The 18,804-nt window shown below is 45.4% G+C and overlaps 1 protein-coding gene across 1 annotated transcript in view; it reads left to right on the top strand.

Annotated features, from left to right (window-relative positions):
- The first annotated feature begins 894 nt into the window (after positions 1–894).
- The window catches only part of LOC145341284 (scavenger receptor cysteine-rich domain-containing protein DMBT1-like), a 130,693-nt gene continuing 112,783 nt past the window's right edge, over positions 895–18,804 (top strand). Inside the window, exons 1-4 of the mRNA XM_080186208.1 lie at positions 895–915; positions 3,134–3,241; positions 9,275–9,350; positions 10,722–11,051. Of these exons, the coding sequence (XP_080042334.1) occupies positions 895–915; positions 3,134–3,241; positions 9,275–9,350; positions 10,722–11,051 (535 nt within the window). The remainder of the gene's footprint in view (positions 916–3,133; positions 3,242–9,274; positions 9,351–10,721; positions 11,052–18,804) is intronic.

Genomic DNA, 18,804 nt, shown 5'->3' with positions numbered 1-18,804 from the left:
CCAGAGGAGCTGGAGGAAGCATGCACATAAGATGCATCTGGATGGGTACATGAATGGGCAGGAAATCGAGGGACTCTGCCGAGCAAGGGTAGAAGGTCACCTTTATAATGAATTGGGGCATCATGATCAGCACAGGCATGGGGATGTATAGAGCCTGTTCCTGTGCTGTAGTTTTCTTTGTTCTTTGTTTTTCCTGTTAAGACCATTTATATTAGGATGGAAACACAGCAGTAATGTAATATCCGGGGCTTACCGTTCCTTGGCACCAGGTTCTCCCGCGATCCGCTTTCCAATCGTGGTGACTGAGCCGGTTTTCCCAAAATGTTCATGTGCCGTCGCTATTGGATGCTCTTCCTGTTGTTTATTACTGCAGGGTTTGTTTTTCACAATAGCTCGTGGTGACTGTGCCGTCATCTCTCAGAATGCTCTTTTGCCGCCTCTGTTAGATCCTCTTCCTCCAGTTCATCACTGGAGGGGTTTGCCCACAATCCGCTTTTCAGTCGTGGTGACTGAGTCGTCTTCTCCCAGAATACACCTCTCGCGCCTCTGTTGGCTTTAATCTCATAGTCTACTCAAGCCAACGTTCACTTGTGAACACATGTTCTGGGATTCCCACTGCCCCTTGCGCTGTAATTTGGTCGTATCGACATTATCAAGCAGAGGGCACAACCCATTTTCTCAGAGTATGATATGCGTCATCTGAAAGTTAAACTACGTGATAATGACTGTTCCGATCTGATCATTACTCATGTTGCGTCAAGCACGTTCGCGAATGTTTCGACGACAACCCTCTTGGTCCCGAATGATGCCCAGTGTACCTGAAATTGCCCCGGAAGGAAAACGCACCTCAAAATTATGAGCAAGAAATGAAACCAACCATTCCACCCTGCGACGATGCAAACGCAAAAACAAACGGTAATTTCCACTAACATGCTGCTGCCAACAGCCAAAAAGATGACCTGCCCAACACACAGATAAATAATGTGATTTGTATATTTGAATGTTTGTGCAATGTGCTATGAAAGCCAAACTTATCTTCTGGTCCAGGGTAGATGTAGGAAACGCCAAGGTCCAGCCAAATTTAGGGTTCCATGCGTGCGCATACCAGGAGTTGGCTGCTCATGTGGAATTTAGCAGTCAAAGTTTTTTGGGTCAAGGATACGCTCAGCAACAAAGAAGGGAATCGGCGAGCAAGCCCAAGTTGACCAATGGAGAGTGCCACTCAAGATAGGTTTTTCACGCAGAGTGGTCGATGCTGGATAAAGCAACTATGGTGAATTGCTTTATCTTTTGGAAATGCATAGTAAATTATAGTTGTGTTTGCTGCTAACACCCGTAACTTTGTTGCATACAGTTCTAAGTAAGTTGAATCCAAAGCTTTGTCTTTAGCTAAAACGTTACAGGTGTGTACGGGGTTTTACTCCTGGGGCTGAAACATGCTTAGACAAAAGCACGTTGCACGGTCTGGGAAAAGTAAGCATGGAGTTGGGTGGCGAAAGCACGTGAAAGGAATTTGGCGAGGAAGAATAGGTTGGAAGTAGGAACCTAGTCCCGAAGGAGAGTGGGTGAAGATTATTAAAGCAGATAGAAAGAACATATGAATAGATAGAAAAATGGAAAGAGTTGAGAGAATAAAGTCTGGGTCTCGTTGGAATGATGATTGCGGAGATGGTATCAGAGACATGGAAGGGGGTGCGAGAGGGAAACTAGTGACACACGCTAGTTCAGGCCTGGTAACGGGACAGTTTACAATAACACTCTCTAAATGGCTTTGTGAAGAGGAAGGGCATGGCGCAGACAGCTGATGATATGCTATCGATTTAGTTATATGATTAACTATGAACTGCACGTAAATATTTTTGACCCGAGTGTCGAATACGTGGCACCGTTTTTTTCGAACGGGTAGGTGCTGGTGGTTGATTGTATGGAAGGCAAAAATCAAAAAGGCATTTTGCAGCAAAGAACAGAAGTGAACGGTAATTGTTGTCATCCGGAAAGACGATCCGTTCAGGAACAATAACGAGGTCTTGAGTCTGAAATAGTTCAGCCAGATTAACTGGCAGCAGGTTAAACCAAGGGTTTCATTTATGTATACCTCCCTTGGACTTTAGGGACTGAAGATGATGACCATAACTTGAAGAACAAAATGGCCGAGATGAAGTGTACTTGAGGACTTGAAAGCCACAGATGACAGCATTATACCGCAAATAAATATCTGCAGAAATGATACAGAAAACGAAGAGCCAATGAAGTATTTCGAAAATGCATTTGTATACGAATAACAGAACAGTCACCGCACTCCCCACTGCCATCCAACCCGCCCCTTCCACCCCCCCCACGACCAATATGAAAGGCAATTGAGATGGGATTTGGAGGAGAAATATTTGTGAACGAAAAGAAACGAACATACATTACCTTACCTTCGAATTATTAGCAGTCCAATTGAAATGGGGATTTAATCACCGAGGACGAAAAGTTGGAAGCAAAAAGTTCTATGTAGCTGCTCAGCATCTGCAAACTGAGAAACGAAAAAAAAAATTCAAGTTGATAAGGATATATCCAAATTAAGTTCCTCGATGGCAAGGATCCGGTATCTGTAGAGGTTGGGTTAGGAATGAAAATATCTGTCAGGAAGGTTATATTACGTTTTGAAAGTTATATTAAGTTATCATACTAGTAACTAATTAAAAGCAATTATTTTGATGAAAACTGATGGAGTAGAATACGCAAGACCCTCAGAGAAGGAGATAATGCCTGAAGAGTATGGATCAGCACAAATTGTGACCTGGTGATAAGAAACTAGGCGAGAATGGTGATGACTTTGACAAATCCCGTGGACGAAGAGAAAAGCAGTATGTTGTGAAGGCTATGATATCCATACTATCATCAATAATAGGATCTAAGATAGCAACATCGTTGTTCACAAATGAACGGATGTTCTCCACGGAGACGTGTCGGATCGTTGATTTGTTGGTAGAGTGCAGAGGATCAACAATGTGAGGAGTATCTGGACAATAAGGAGTTTGGCCAGCTTACCCACCTGCATTTTCACAGGGCCGGGGTTTGCAGATATTGCTGCCGAACAATTAGCCGTCCAGGAATGCAGAATGCTTTCATTACATTTGTGTTCTAGGCTGCGTATTATCAGCCTGTTCATGAGGTTCCGGTGGAAGCTGAGTCTGCCAACGTCGAAGACGTTTCGTGGAAATCTCCCGGCGGGGAATATTGTCGACGATGGCAAGTAAAAGGAAGCAGATAGTCTTCAGGAAGCGTAGCGGAGGACAAGCCCTGTTTATATCGACGGGAATGAAGTGAAAATAGTCGAAAGCTTTATGTTTGTAAGTGTCCTGGTCACCAACAACCAGCCCCGGTCGATCCACGCCGACACTGTAGTTAAAAAAGCCCAAGAACTCCATTACTTTCTCGGGAGGCTACGAACTTTGGCATGCCCGCTACGACCCTCACCAACTTTTATAGATGCACCAGAGAAAGCATCCTTTCTAGTTTTATCAGAGCTTAGAGTCACGGTGCCATAGAGGTTAACAGCATGGGAACAGGCCCTTCGGCCCAAGGTGTCCATGTCGCCCGCTTTTTAATGACTAAGCTGGTTCCAATTGTCCGCATTTGGCCCATTATCTCTCCAATAGCCATCTTGGCCATATAACAACTGTCTAAACGTTTTTTTTAAGACAAATCTGTACCCGCCTCTACCACTACCTCTAGCATTTTATTCCAAATACTCACCACCCTCTGAATGAAACAATTGCCCCTCTGGAGAATTTTGGATCTCTCCCTTCTGACCTTAAACATATGCCTCCTAGTTTTAGGCTCCCCTACCTTTGGGAAAAGATATTGACTGTCTCGCTGATCTATGATCTTCATTATTTTGTAGACCGGGAGAAAGATCAACCCTCAGCCTCCTACGCTCCAGGAGAAAAAAGTTGCGATCTATCTAGCCTCTCCTTACAACTGAAGCCATCAAGTTCCGGTAGCATTCTAGTAAATCTTTTCTGTACTCTTTCTAGTTTAATAATATCTTTTCTATAATAGGGTGACCTGAGCTGTACACAATATTCCAAGTGTGGCCTTGTCAATGTCTTGTAAAACTTCAACAAGACATCCCAACTCCTGTATTCAATATGCTGACGAATGAAACGAAGACTGCCAAATGTCTTCTTTACCACGCTGTCCACCTGGGACTCCAATTTCAAGCAACTATAAACCTGTACCTCGAGATCTCTTTGTTCGATAACTCCCCCCAACCACCTACCATTAACTGAATAAGCCCTGCCCTGGTTCTATCTACCAAAATGCATCACCTAACATTTATCTAAATTAAATTCCATCAGCTCATTGGCCCAATTGATCAAGATCCCGTTGCAATCCTAGGTAACCTTCTTCACTGTCCACTATACTACCAATCGTGGGGTCATCTGTAAACTTACTAACCACACCTCCTAAATTCTCAACCAAATCTTTAATATAATTGCCAAATAACAGTGGTCTCAGCACCGCTCTCTGAGGCACACTACTGGCCACAGGTCTCCGGTTCGAAAAACAACCCTTTGCAACCACCCTCTGTCTTTTGTCATCAAGCCAATTTTGCATCCATTTCGCTACATCATTATGGATGGTGTGAGATCTAACCTCATTCAACAACCTGCCACGCAGTACCTTGTTAAACGCCTTGCTAAAGTCCAGTTAGACAACATCAACTGCACTGTCCTCATTTATCTTCTTGGCTACCTCTTCACAAAACTCAATCAAATTCGTGAGGCACCATTTTCCACTTACATAGCCATATTGACTGTCCCCAATCAGTCCTTGCATCTCTAAATGGCTGTAGATCCTGTCTCTCAGAATAGCGTCTGACAACTTACCCACTACAGATGTCAGACTCACCGGCCTGCAGCTCCCAGACTTTTTCCTGCAGCCCTTTGTAAACAAAGGCACAAAATTTGCCACACGCACATCTTCAGGCATCTCACCTGTGGCTGTCGATGATACAAGAATCTCTGCTAGGGATCCATAATTTCCTCCCTAGCCTCCCACAACGTCCTAGGATACACTGAATCAGTTCCCGGGGATTTGTCAATCTTGATAAGACTTAAGACTTTCAGTACCTTCTTCTCGGTTGTATGTACACTCCTCAAGACATAACTATTTCCCCAAGTCTCCTAACATCCATGCTGTTCTCAACAGCTTAGTATGGCTCCTGCTGAATCCAAGACCACAATAAACTACAAATGGTGGTGAGAGGACTCCAGTCCATCAAACAAACAAACCTCCCATCCGTTTATTCTGTTTACACTGTCTGTGCCACAGCCAGGCAGCCAGCATAATCACGGATCCCACTCAACCCAGCCATACTCTCTTCTACCTTCTTCCCTGGGAAAAAAGATACAAACGTCTGAGATGACATATCAACGGACTCAAGAGCAGTTCCTTCCCTGCTGTCATCAGGCTTTTGAATTGTCCTACATTATATTACTTTGATCTTTCTTGACACCGCAGTTTTGACTATGGCACTTCATTCTGCACCCTCTTGTTTCCTTCAGAATGAACGGTATGCTTTGCCTGTACAGGGCGCAAGAAACCATACTTTTCACAGTATAGTAATACATGTGACAATAATAAATCAAATCAAAATCAAATGTTCTATGCTCACCTGGAAGGAGCACACAATTTCCAAAATGCCATCTCCGGTGACTGAACCCCAAATAAATTTCGAGCCAGAATGTACACAAATTCTTTGCGAAGAAACATTCTGGTGTTATCTCACGCATTAATCATGGAATGTACTCTCTTGCTATTCAAAGAAATTTTCTACTGTATTTTTCGAGCATAATACATCCAAAGAGTAGCCCATTTGGCACTCGAGTGTAATCACTACTGACAATTACATAAGAACATAAGAAATACTAGCAGGAGTAGGCCATCTAGCCCTTCGAGCCTGCCCCGCCATTCAATAAGATCATGGCTGATCTGTCGCTGCTCAGCTCCACTTTCCTGCCCTCTCCCCATAACCCTTAATCCCCTCTCTTATCAAAAACCCATCAACCCGCGTCTTAAAAATATTTAGCGAGGCAGCCTCCACCACTTCAACGGGCAGAGAATTCCAGAGATTCACCACCCTTTGAGTGAAGAAGTTCCTCCTCAACTCCGTTCTAAACCGCCCCCCTTTTATCTTGAGGCTGTGCCCCCTAGTCCTACTGTCTTTTTTGAGCGGGAAGAGTCTTTCCACCTCTATCCTATCCATCCCATTTATCATCTTATACGTGTCAATGAGATCTCCCCTCATTCTTCTAAACTCTAACGAGTACAAGCCCAGTTTATTCAGCCTCTCCTCATAGCTCAACCCCCTCAACTCCGGTATCAGCCTAGTAAACCTCCTCTGCACTCCCTCCAAGGCCAAAATATCTTTGCGCAGGTGCGGCGCCCAAAACTGCACACAGTACTCCAGCTGCGGCCTCACCAATGCCCTATACAGCTGCAGCAAGACCTCCCTACTTTTATATTCAATCCCCCTCGCTATGAAGGCCAGCATCCCATTCGCCTTCCTGACCACCTGCTGCACCTGCAAGCTGGGTTTTTGCGACTCATGCACAAGGACCCCGAGGTCCCTCTGCACCGTCGCCTGCTGCAGTTTTTCGCCCCGTAAGTAATAGTCCTTCCTACCATTCTTCCTACCAAAGTGGACCACCTCACACTTGCCAACATTAAATTCCATTTGCCATTTCCTTGCCCATTCGCCCAGCCTATCTAGATCCTTCTGTAGACTCTCCCCACCCTCCGCACAATTTGCCGTTCCCCCAATCTTGGTGTCATCAGCAAATTTCGACACGCTACACTCGGTTCCCTCCTCCAGATCATCTATATAAATGGTAAAAAGCTGAGGCCCCAGCACCGACCCCTGGGGCACTCCACTAGTCACCATCCGCCAATCCGAATAGCACCCGTTGACCCCCACTCTCTGCCTCCTATTTGACAACCAATCCTCTATCCACGCTAACACCCTACCCCCAACTCCATGTCCCTCGACCTTCTGCAATAACCTCTTGTGAGGTACTTTGTCAAACGCCTTCTGAAAATCTAGAAAGACCACATCCACCGGCTCTCCTCTATCTACCGCGCTAGACACATCCTCATAGAACTCCAGTAAATTTGTCAGACACGACTTCCCTTTAATGAAACCGTGCTGCGTCTGCTCTATCAAGCAATTCCCTTCAAGATGCCTCGCAATTTCCTCCTTAATGACAGATTCTAACATTTTACCTACCACAGACGTTAAACTAACCGGCCTATAATTCCCCGCCTTTTGCCTGGCACCCTTCTTAAACAACGGCGTAACATTAGCCGTTTTCCAATCATCCGGCACTTCCCCAGAATCCAGCGACGTCTGGAAAATAACCACCAAGGCATCCACTCTCACCTCCGCCATTTCTTTTAGAACCCTCGGATGCATTCCATCCGGTCCTGGGGACTTGTCCACAATCAGCCCCTCCAGTCTGTCGAGCACCGCCTCTCTAGTAACAGTAATGTCATTAAGACCCTCCAGTCCTACCACCTTTCCATCTCTAACACCCGGCAAATTATTCACGTCCTCCTCCGTGAGGACAGAAACAAAAAAGTTATTCAATACCTTAGCCATATCCCCGTCCCCTACCACTAGGTCCCCTTTCTCATCCTCTAAAGGACCAACATTCACCCTAGGCAGCCTCTTCCTTTTTATATATTTATAAAAACTCTTGCTATCCTTTTTTATATTAAGCGCTAGCCCAGATTCATAGTTTCTCCTACCCTTCTTTATCAACTTCTTTGTCAATCTTTGTTGACATTTAAACCTCTCCCAATCCTCTTCTCGCCCACTACTCTTAGCTACTCTAAATTCCTCCGCTTTTAGTTTAACACTTTCCTTCACCTCCTTCGTTATCCACTGCTTATTACCTCTCCTCCTACTATCCTTTTTGACCATCGGAATAAATTTCTGCTGAGCACCAAGAAAGATCTCCTTAAAGATCCTCCACTGCTCCTCAACAGACCCTCCCTCCAACGCGCTCCCCCAGTCCACATTCGCCAATTCTTCTCTCATCCTACCGTACTCCCCTCTATTCAAACAAAGGACGCGTGTCCAGGATCCCACTTTCTCCTCCTCCATCTGCACCAGAAACTCCACCATACAATGATCACTCTCCCCAAGAGGATCCTTCACCACAAGGTCCCTAATTCTACCGCCTCATTACATGGCACCAGATCCAAGATAGCTCGCTCCCTCGTCGGCTCCAACACACACTGTTCGAGGAAACTATCCCGGCAGCATTCCAAGAACTCTTCCTCGAACCCCCCGCGTCCAACATGGGTCGACCAATCAATGTGCAGATTGAAATCCCCCATAACTACGGCCGTCCCATTCCTGCACGCCGCACTTATTTGCGCGTTAACAGCCCGCCCCACCTCCAGATCAATTTTGATCAGAATTGTACAATAGAAATTCAGTCTTGTAACTTTGATGGAAACTAGAATGAAGTATTTTCAGGAAAGTCTATCGTAGTACTCGTACACGATTCTTCAGCCGGACGTATGCCACGACAGATCAGCCATGATCTTATTGAATGGCGGGGCAGGCTCGAAGGGCCATATGGCCTACTCCTGCTCCTATTTCTTATGTATGTCCGTTAGTTTCATATTCAAAACTTTTTTTTTGCTTTGTCCGTTATTGTGAAATTTTCTTTAAAGTTTGTCGTCCAGCTGTTCCTTCACAATTATATTCTCATTCTTAAGCTTCACTCCTTTGGCATACTTTCATGTTTCTTTTCGGTGTTGTATCGTTGGGTAATACTTGCATTTCTAACTCTCTGTTAATTCCCTGCGCTCTGTGCTATACTTATATTAATCACGAAATGTGCTCAATATACTGTATTTGTTGAAATAACAGCTTGCGCTGCACAAGGTTGTGTTTTCTTAGAATCCTGAATATTGCACTTTACGTGAGCTCTGTTGTTCAGACTAATTTTCAATATTTTAAAATGTTTCATCTCGAAATGATTTCGATTCTTTAAAGCAATAATGGGGAAATATGCAACTTTATTAAATTGAACAGGCAGCTAATTAAACTTCATAATATAACGAATGATAATTCTTGATGATAATCTAAGCTTGACAACTAGTTAATGCAATTAAATAATGGCTGCAGGATAGATGATACGTGCAGCTACGGCACATGGTGGATACCTGTGTGATGCATGGCTAACAAATCTGCATTTAATGACTCCAGATCGAGGTACTTCGACTTCAAGTTGATAAGCAGGAGTACAAGATTCGGACATTGCGGTGTATTAGACAGAGCAAAAGTATCCTCAAATGTTCACGGAGGCAGTTACGCTCCTTATGCTGTTTAATTTAAATTTGGTTCGCGTTCAGGGAAGGATTTACGGGGGGGGGGGGGTGGATGTGGTCGCCTGTAAAAGAGACAGTTTTGGGAAATAAAATAGGTTGAATGGAGAAGCCTCAACCCTTACAATTTGCAACAATTCCTCTGCTATCGCAGCCCTATTTGACACAGGTGAGGCTGGGAGCAGGGCAAACCAATCCCGGCATTGTGGTAGAGAGGGCCAGACATTTGGGGGAGCAAAAATAGGTGACGATAAATTCGGAATGCCGGGGGATGGAAGGGGGAGGAGGTGGGCTGGGGGGATGGTGTGGGTGGGATCGGGGATCGGATTAACGCCATTTACTATTCTCTACAGCTGCTTTATTTTCAGTAGTAGTGGCACATTAACTCGACAGGTCGAGTGACGGAGTGGTGTGTCCGGGTTCGGTGCGGTGTCTGTTGTCGGGGTTGCTGATAATATAGGGTATCGGAGGTTGGTTTGGTCGGAGGACAGTGTGATCGATGTGTGCGTGATTCGGATTAGCGTTCGGGGTAGGCGGTGATATCGGGTCGAAGGACGGGCGTTGGCGTTGAAGATTCCGGGTCTGTCCGTAGTCTAGTTCAGGAGAGGATTGGGTCGGTTCGAAGAGTCGAGGACAGCTGGTCGGGGTCTACGGGTTGGATGGCGGATGCGAGCCCGCGCTCGTGGAAGTGGATAGGAGGGACGGCGGAGAGGAGTTCCTAGTTCGGATTGGTTGGGACACTTTGTGATGGTGAGTATTGGGAGGGGGGTTGTGTCTTTTGCCAGAAGTGTTTGTATTTCTTGAGTGTCTTAAGGTTATTGATTTCAGTAATTACAGTCGTTAATCCAGTATTTAGAAGATGTTTTCATCTTTCGAGTAACCCTGCTGGAAAAACCCGCCGTTCTTGATTTAGATCGCATTGCCAGATGTTTCATAGCGCTGTGCAACTGTACGGGAAAATTAATTCGTGTGGCAATGGCCTTGCAAATGTTTAGCTCTAAACTTCAAAGAAGTATTCCCCAGAGCATCTTTGGGGCTCACTTCCAAATCTTATGTTGGGGAGCTTGGAAACATGGTCCCGTATTATCCTTACGCACGTCAGACAATAAATAGGGTCAGGCGTAGGCCGTTCGGCCTGTCGATCCTGCTCTGCTATTCAATATGTTCATGGTTCGTCTGCAGATTTTTTCTCCATTTAAATAATGCTATGTTCTTTGTTTTCCTTCCAAAATGAATTCATGTTTCCTTCCCCACATTAAGGCCTCAACGTTTGAAATCAGTGCTACAGAGCGAAAGTGAATAATTGTAAACTCCATTTTTTTTCCAAGATACATCTCCAACCGAACAAATCGTATTGATTGAAGGTGGAGGGAGCCCCTGTGCGGGCAGAATTCAAGCCCGCAACTTCGGAGCTTGGGTCACTGTCTGCGGTCGAAGATGGGATATGAATGATGCTCGTGTTTTATGCAAATTTCTGGGCTACAGCGACGCTGTATCTGCATCGGGAAATTCTCAGTTTGGGGGTGGCCAATGGCCTATGCTTAACTATGAAGTTAATTGCAATGGCACTGAGGATGACCCCTGGAAGTGTGAATTAAAACAGTTGGCTCACAACAACTGTTCCACAGAAGAGGAAACAGCTGGTCTCATTTGTTCAGGTAATGTTCCTGTCTATCACGTTTCGGAAAATGGGGTAAGACTAATGTCATTTAATGTCATTAAATCACACAAATTGTACAAGGCCGTATCAATTTAAAGTAGTGCAATTTACACGTCTCAATTTGACATCTCCATATTCAGAACTGAAAAGAAATAGAATTGCTAAAACTTCATGAGTTTATAAACGCTGTTTTTCTTCTGATTGACGTAGACCCTTCTTAAATTTGGTGCCGTTTTATCAGGAATATAAATGAGAGTCCGCTTTACTTTGATTGGAAATAATATTGAGTGAATGTTGGTACCACTGTGGCGGCCGCGGTGCGGGGATCAGTTGCAGCCGATTTATTTCTGCAACAACGTGCCGTGAAGTGGACGATAGTTAAACAGCAAACAAGTTTCTTCTCTTCTTAAAATTACTAAATGTATCATGGCTACGGCTCCTTTCATTTCATGGAATGTGGGCATCGCTGCTCCATTATTTTTTTCTTAACTCGAACTGTTCGTAACTGACTAACCCGCTGAGCTACTTCAAAGGACAGATAGAGGTCACCTGCATTACTTTAGCATGAAGTCACATGTAGGCCACACCAAATAAGGATGCAAGGGTGGCAGGTTTCCTTCTCCGAATGACCTCAGTGAAACTTTTTTTACATCAATTGATAATAGCTGTCGTAGTCACCATGAATGAGACTTAGCTTTGTAAACCAGATTTATCAGCTGAATTCACATTCTAACAGTTGTCTCGGTGGGCTTTGAACCAATGTTCTTGGAGCATGAGTCCCGCTGTTAGCAGTCTAGTGACATTACCATTACACCAACGTCTCCCCACTTTGTGCACGCAAAGAAAAACCCAGAGATTAAGACGATGTGTGGGAGTGTGCTCTGCCCGAAGGAAGGACCTTGGTACAATACCGAGAGAAGCTATACCGGCTAGTAGCCTATGTGTCACGCGGGACAGCGGAGTTCAATTCCCGGTCGGGGATCTTAGAGATTATACATAATTTGGAGTAGCACAAAGACGTGCTGGACTATATTTGAAACAAAGCGGGACTAACATCCTTGTGCATGGATTTGCTATTGCTATTGGCAGGAGGTTAAACGAATTCAGCAGCTGGAGGGCACATAGACTGTTACCAAAAAGGGACTCAGCATAACACAGTAAAATAATCTAGTCAAAAAGAGTACAGCTGTTTGGCTGAGTTGATGACGAGGAATGACAAGTGGAATTGTGGTTTATGTTGCAACTGTACACAACTCTGGTGCGGCCGCACTTGGAGTATTGTGTGCAGTTCTGGTCCCCACATTACAGGAAGGATGTGGAGGCTTTGGAGAGGGTGCAGAGGAGGTTTACCAGGATGTTGCCTGGTATGGAGGGGAGATCCTATGAGGAGAGGCTGAGGGATTTGGGGTTGTTTTCGCTGGAAAGAAGGCGGCTAAGAGGGGATCTTATTGAAACATATAAGATGATTAGAGGTTTAGATAGGGTGGATAGTGATAGCCTTTTTCCTCTGATGGAAAAATGTAGCACGAGGGGGCATGGCTTTAAACTAAGGGGGGGTAGTTATAGGACAGATGTCAGGGGTAGGTTCTTTACCCAGAGGGTGGTGAGGGATTGGAATGCCCTGCCTGCTGCAGTTGTAAATGCGCCTAGTTTGGGGGCGTTTAAGAGGTCTGTGGATAGGTTTATGGACGAAAAGGGATTGGTTTAGGTTAGTGGGTCACTGTTGTTGTTTTTTTTTTAACTGGTCGGCGCAACATCGTGGGCCGAAGGGCCTGTTCTGCGCTGTAATGTTCTATGTTCTATGTTCTAGAAGCCATCACAGACACATGATTCAGGAAGGGGCAGGATTGGCAGCTCAGAATTCTGGGATATGAGATATTAAGGCTGGACAGGGAGGATGCAAAAGAGACGGATGGATTACAGTATTAGGGAAGTAGTCAGTTACTACAGTAAGGAGAGATTATATCTTGAGAGAGGTTTCCGAATGAAGCTCTTTGTGTAGAGCTTGGGATTAAAAAAGAGGCAACCGAATTGCTAGTTTTTTTTATTGTAGACCCCCAGATAAAGCACGGGAAATTGAGGAGGTGATATGTTTAAAGTAAACGTTTATTTATTAGTCACAAGTAAGGCTTACATTAACACTGCAATGAAGTTACTATTAAATTCCCACAGTTTGCGCACAATTCGCGGAGCTGTGTGAAAAAATAAATAGTAGTAGGATCATTATCTTGGGTGATTTCAACTTTCCTAACATTAATTGGGGTAGACACGTTGCTAAAGGCTTGAATGGAGGGGATTTCTCAAAATGTGTACAAGAGAACATCCTTGGTCAATATGTAAATGGTCCAACGTAGACGGTGCAGCACTGGATCTTATTTCGAGGAATTAGGGGGACAAATGGTTATTTTTATTATTTTAGTGATAGCGACCACCACATGATATAAGTTAAGCCTGCCATGGACAGATAGACACACCATATGGAAAAAAAAAATGGATTGTGGAGAAACAGATTCGAGTAAAATGAGGCAGGATGAGGCCAATGTAGACTCGGAACAGCTATTCGTGGGGATATCGATTGGACAGCAGTGGGGGGAGTTCAAAAAGGAACATGAGAGGGTGCAGGCCCAACATGTTCCCTCCCGATTAATGGGAAGTAATAGCAAGCCCCGAAAACAACAGATGACCCGAGATATTCAGGATACAATGGAACAGAAATGGAGTCTTCAGTAGGTTCAAGGGGAGACAATCAGCGGGGGCACTAGTCGAATACAGGAATTGCAAGGTGGGGCTTCAAAAAGAAGCATTAAGGAATCAACAATTGGGCTTGGAAAAACTCTGGCTGCTGAAAGTGGGGGGAATCCAACAGTTTTCTGTAAGTGTATCAGTGGAAAGAGGACAACCAAGGAATGGTTAAATCCCTTTCGGGACTAAGGGGGCATTCTGTGGCGGGCAGGGTTGGGGGGGTGGTGACATTGGTAGATTCTTGAAGAATATACAATATGAAGAAGAACTTATGGCATTCAGAGAGAGAGGGAGGGCACTCGGTTTTTGAACAAATTAACGTAAGGAGTGACATGTTATTGAAGCTGATGTCAGGCTGAAATGCGGAAAAACATCCAGGTCAGAATGAATGTTGTCCCTGGATGTTGCGAGAGGAAAAGGAGGGGATTGCTGGGCTCTGAGCGATATTGCTTATTTCTCTCTGATCGCGGGGGAGGTGCCAGAGGACTGGAGGACAGCGAATGTGCTTCTGTATTTAATAAGGGTTGCGGAGTTAAGGCAGATTACGACTGACCAGCGTGCCTCACGTTCGCAGTAGGGGAACTTCTAGAAAAACATCTGAAGGAGGGAAACTATCTCCATTTAGAAAGGAAAGGTCTGATTAGGTGTAGTCAGCATGGCTTTGTTGGGAGGAAGGTCATGCCTGAAAAAGGATAGTTTTTTTTGAGAAAGTGACCAGATGTGTAGATGAAGGTAGTGCAGCTGTTGTAATTCATATGGATTTCAGCAAAACATTTGACTAGCCCCACATGTCTCATAAACGAGGCAAATGCACATGGGATGGCTAATTTGATAAGGTGGATTCAATATCGGCTTGTTTGTAGGATACAGTAGATGATTACAGAAGGCTGCTTTATTGACTGGAAGCCAGTGTCCACTGGCTTACTGTAGGGATACGTGCTGGGTCTTCGATTATTGAATATTATTATATGAAGGGCATAGAAAAGTGTGTGAACATAGAGCATGGAACATTACAGTGCAGTACAGACTCTTCAGCCCTCAGTGCTGTGCCAATCTGTGAAACCAATCCGAAGCCCATCTAACCTACACTATTCCAATATCATCCATATGTCTATCCAATGATCATTTAAATGCCCTTAATGTTGGTAAATCCACTACTGTTGCAGGCAGGGCATTCCACGCCCTTACCACGCTAACTACTCTCTGAATAAAGAGTGGAATCAGGATTAGTAAGTTTCTGGATGGCACAAAAAATGGCCGGATGGTTAACAGTGTGATTGACTGTCCTGGGCTGCAGGAAGATATAAATAGGATGATCAAATTGGCAGATAACGGGCAGATGCAATTTAACTTTAAAATTGTGAGCTGATACATTTTAGAAGGAGTAATTGGACAAGCATGCATTCAATGACAGGCATGGCACCGGGAAGTTCAGAGGAACTAAGAGACTTTGGCCTGTTTGTCCTTAATGTCGGAAGGTGGAAGGACACGTAAGTGAGTACTGAAAAATGTCATGTGGGACATTTTTTTAACCAATCGAGACACAAATTACAAGGAAAAATGTAAGTCATGTTGGAGTTGTATAGAATTTGGTGAGGCCAGAACTGGAGTACTGTGAGTAGTTGTGGTTGCAACATGGTAGGAAGTGTGACGCCTTTAAGAAATGCATTTTAAGCATATTTTCTGCAGTTATAAGCAACCCTGCTTCTTTTTTTATTGGGGCATCGAGTTTTCTCAGTTTTCTGAGTCAATATTCTTTTATTGCTGAAATGTCTCATAATTGTCCAGTCATTTGTTTTTAATCTAGGTCTAATGCAATGTCCTGAAATCTTAGGGTGCTTTGAGTTGTCTGATTTGCGACTGATTGACAGATGCGTGCCATGTGGTTCTTTCCCAGGGAAATCCAATGGTTACTTTCAGTTGGGCAGCTGGCTAGTTAAAAGCTGTTTTGACTCCAGATTGAAAACAGTGGTTGCATCTGCCTCTCTCTTGCATTGTAAATTCTGCTAGCTGCTACTTAGTTAGAAGGTGTTAGGACACCAAACTCCATGCAGTGTGTTTCTGTCTCTCTGTCTCTGGTATTGGAAATTTAGCCAGTAGCTAGAGGTAAGGCGTGCCTCTTGTGCCAGAAGGCCTCAGCGTTTCCAACTCAACATCCAGAGGAGTAAAACATAAGAACGTAAGAACTTAAGAAGTAGGAGCAGGAGTAGGCCATCTAGCCCTTCGAGCCTGCCCCGCCATTCAACAAGATCATGGCTGATCTGAAGTGGCTCAGTTCCACTTTCCCGCTTTCTCCCCATAACTCTTAATCCCCTTGCCTACCAAAAACCTATCTACCCGCGTCTTACATATATTTAGCAAGGTAGCCTCAACCACTTCAACGGGAAGAGAATTCCAGAGATTCAACACCCTTTGAGTGAAGAAGTTCCTCCTCAACTCCGGTCTAAACTGTTCCCCCCCTCCCCCCACGTTATCTTGAGGCTGTGCCCTCTAGTCCTGCTGTCCTTTCTGAGCGGGAAGAGTCTCTCCATCTCTATCCTATCCCTTTCATCAACTTGTACGTCTCAATGAGATCTCCCCTCATCCTTCTAAACTCTAACGAGTACAAGCCCAGTCTATTCAGCCTCTCCTCATAGCTCAATCCCCTCAACTCCGGTATCAGCCTAGTGAACCTCCTCTGCACTCCCTCCAAGGCCAAAATATCCTTGCGCAGGTGCGGCGACCAAAACAGCACACAATACTCCAGCTGCGGCCTCACCAGTGCCCTGTACAGTTGCAGCAAGGGCTCCCTACTTTTATATTCAATCCCCCTTGCTATGAAGGCCAGCATCCCATTTGCCTTCCTGACCACCTGCTGCACCTGTCAGCAGGGTTTTTGCGACTTTGTCTCAGCCTCTCAATCTGCATAACAGGTTTGAGGTTCTTGCTTCCAGTCTCGACGAGAACGAGGGAGGTGAGGTTGGTGAGCAAACTGCACACAGTGCAGTGATGCAGGCGCAGGACATCGGCAAAGAGAAGGTGAAAAGGAACGTAGTAGTAATTGGGGATAGTGGGGTTAAGGGTATTGACACTGTCCCTTGTCACAATGACAAAGTGCACAGAAGGGTGTGTTGTCTGCCTGGTGCTCGGGTCCGGGATGTCACATCTGGGCTGCAGAGGAACCTGGAGTGGGAGGGTGAGAATCCGGTCGTTGTGGTACATGTGGGTGCCAACGACGTAGGCAAAATGCGAACTGAGGATCTGGGGAGGGAGTATGAAAAGCTGGGAATGGAATTAAAAAGTAGAACCGACAAGCTGGTTATCTCTGGACTACTGCCTGAACCGAGTGCAGACGGGCGGAAGGTTGATAAGATTAAGGAAGTGAATGGGTGGCTCAGGGATTGGTGTGGGAGGAATGGGTTTGAATTTATGGGGCATTGGCATCAGTATTGGGGTAGGTAGGACCTGTTCATGTGGGATGGGGTTGGCCTGAACCGTGCTGGGACCAGAGTCCTGGCGAATCGTGTAAATAGGACTGTAGACAGGGCTTTAAAGTAATTAGGGGCGGGGGGGGGGGGGGGGAGGGTGCGAGGGTAGGTGACATTAAGGGGTCTAAAGTTAAGGAGAGGGTACAGGTAAGGGAAGAGGCCGAGGATTTCCCAATAATAAAGGGAGTAGGGGGCGTGAGTATGGTTGGTGGCGTTCTGGCTAATAGGGTACAGGTGAAGGCTGGGATGAACGCACTTTATCTGAATGCACGAAGCATTCGGAATAAAGTGGATGAGCTGGTGGTGCAGATCAGCACGAATGGATATGATCTGGTGGCCATTACAGAGACGTGGCTGCAAGGTGACAGCGACTGGGAGCTGAATGTCCAGGGGTATCAAGTGTTTAGGAAGGATAGGCAGGAGGAAAAAGAAGCGGGGGGGGTGGGGTGCGTTGCTCTGCTGATTAAGGATAGCATCAGGGTGGTAGCAAGGGATGATATAGGAACCTAAGAGCAGAAAGTGGAATCGTTGTCGGTGGAGATTAGGAACAGCAAAGGGAGGAAGACGCTGGTGGGTGTCGTCTATAGGCCCCTGAATAATGATCTGGAGGTGGGGCGGGCTGTTAACGCGCAAATAAGTGCAGCGTGCAGGAATGGAACAGCGATAATTATGGGGGATTTCAATCTACATATTGATTGGTCGACCCATGTTGGACGCGGTGGGCTCGAGGACAAGTTCTTGGAATGCTGCCGGGATAGTTTCCTTGAACAGTGTGTGTTGGAGCCGACGAGCGAGTGAGCTATCTTGTATCTGGTGTTATGTAATGAGGCAGGTAGAATTAGGGACCTTGTGGTGAAGGATCCTCTTGGGGAGAGTGACCATTGTATGGTGGAGTTTCTGGTGCAGATGGAGGAGGAGAAAGTGGGTTCCCGGACACGCGTCCTTTCTTCGAACAGACGGGAGTACGGTAGGATGAGAGAAGAATTGGCGAATGTTGACTGGGCGAGCGCGTTGGAAGGTAGGTCTGCTGAGGAGCAGTGGAGGATCTTTAAGGTGATCTTTCTTGGTGCTCAGCAGATATTTATTCCGATGGTTAAAAAGGACCATAGGAGGAGAGGTAATAAGCCGTGGATAACGAAGGAGGTGAAGGAAAGTGTTAAATTAAAAGCGGAGGCGTTTGGAGTAGCTAAGAGTAGTGGGCGAGAAGAGGATTGGGAGAGGTTTAAGCGTCAACAAAGATTGACAAAGAAGTTGATAAAGAAGGGTAGGAGAAACTATGAAGCTGGGCTGGCACTTAATATAAAAAAGGATAGCAAGAGTTTTTATAAATATATAAAAAGGAAGAGGCTGGCTAGGGTGAACGTTGGAGCCTTGGAGGAGGAGAGGGGGGACTTAGTGGTAGGGGATGGGGAAATGGCTGAGGTCTTGAATAACTTTTTTGTTTCGGTCTTCACGGAGGAGGACGTGAATAATTTGCCGGGTGTTAGCGATGGAAACGTGGTCGGACTGGAGGGTCTCAATGACATTATTGTTACTAGAGAG

The sequence above is a fragment of the Carcharhinus amblyrhynchos genome, chromosome 3 (assembly GCF_965287045.1).
Source record: "Carcharhinus amblyrhynchos chromosome 3, sCarAmb.v2.hapA, whole genome shotgun sequence".
NCBI classification, from domain to species: domain Eukaryota; kingdom Metazoa; phylum Chordata; class Chondrichthyes; order Carcharhiniformes; family Carcharhinidae; genus Carcharhinus; species Carcharhinus amblyrhynchos.
The sequence above is the reverse complement of the archived record's forward strand: the minus strand, read 5'-3'. Positions and strand labels throughout refer to the sequence as shown.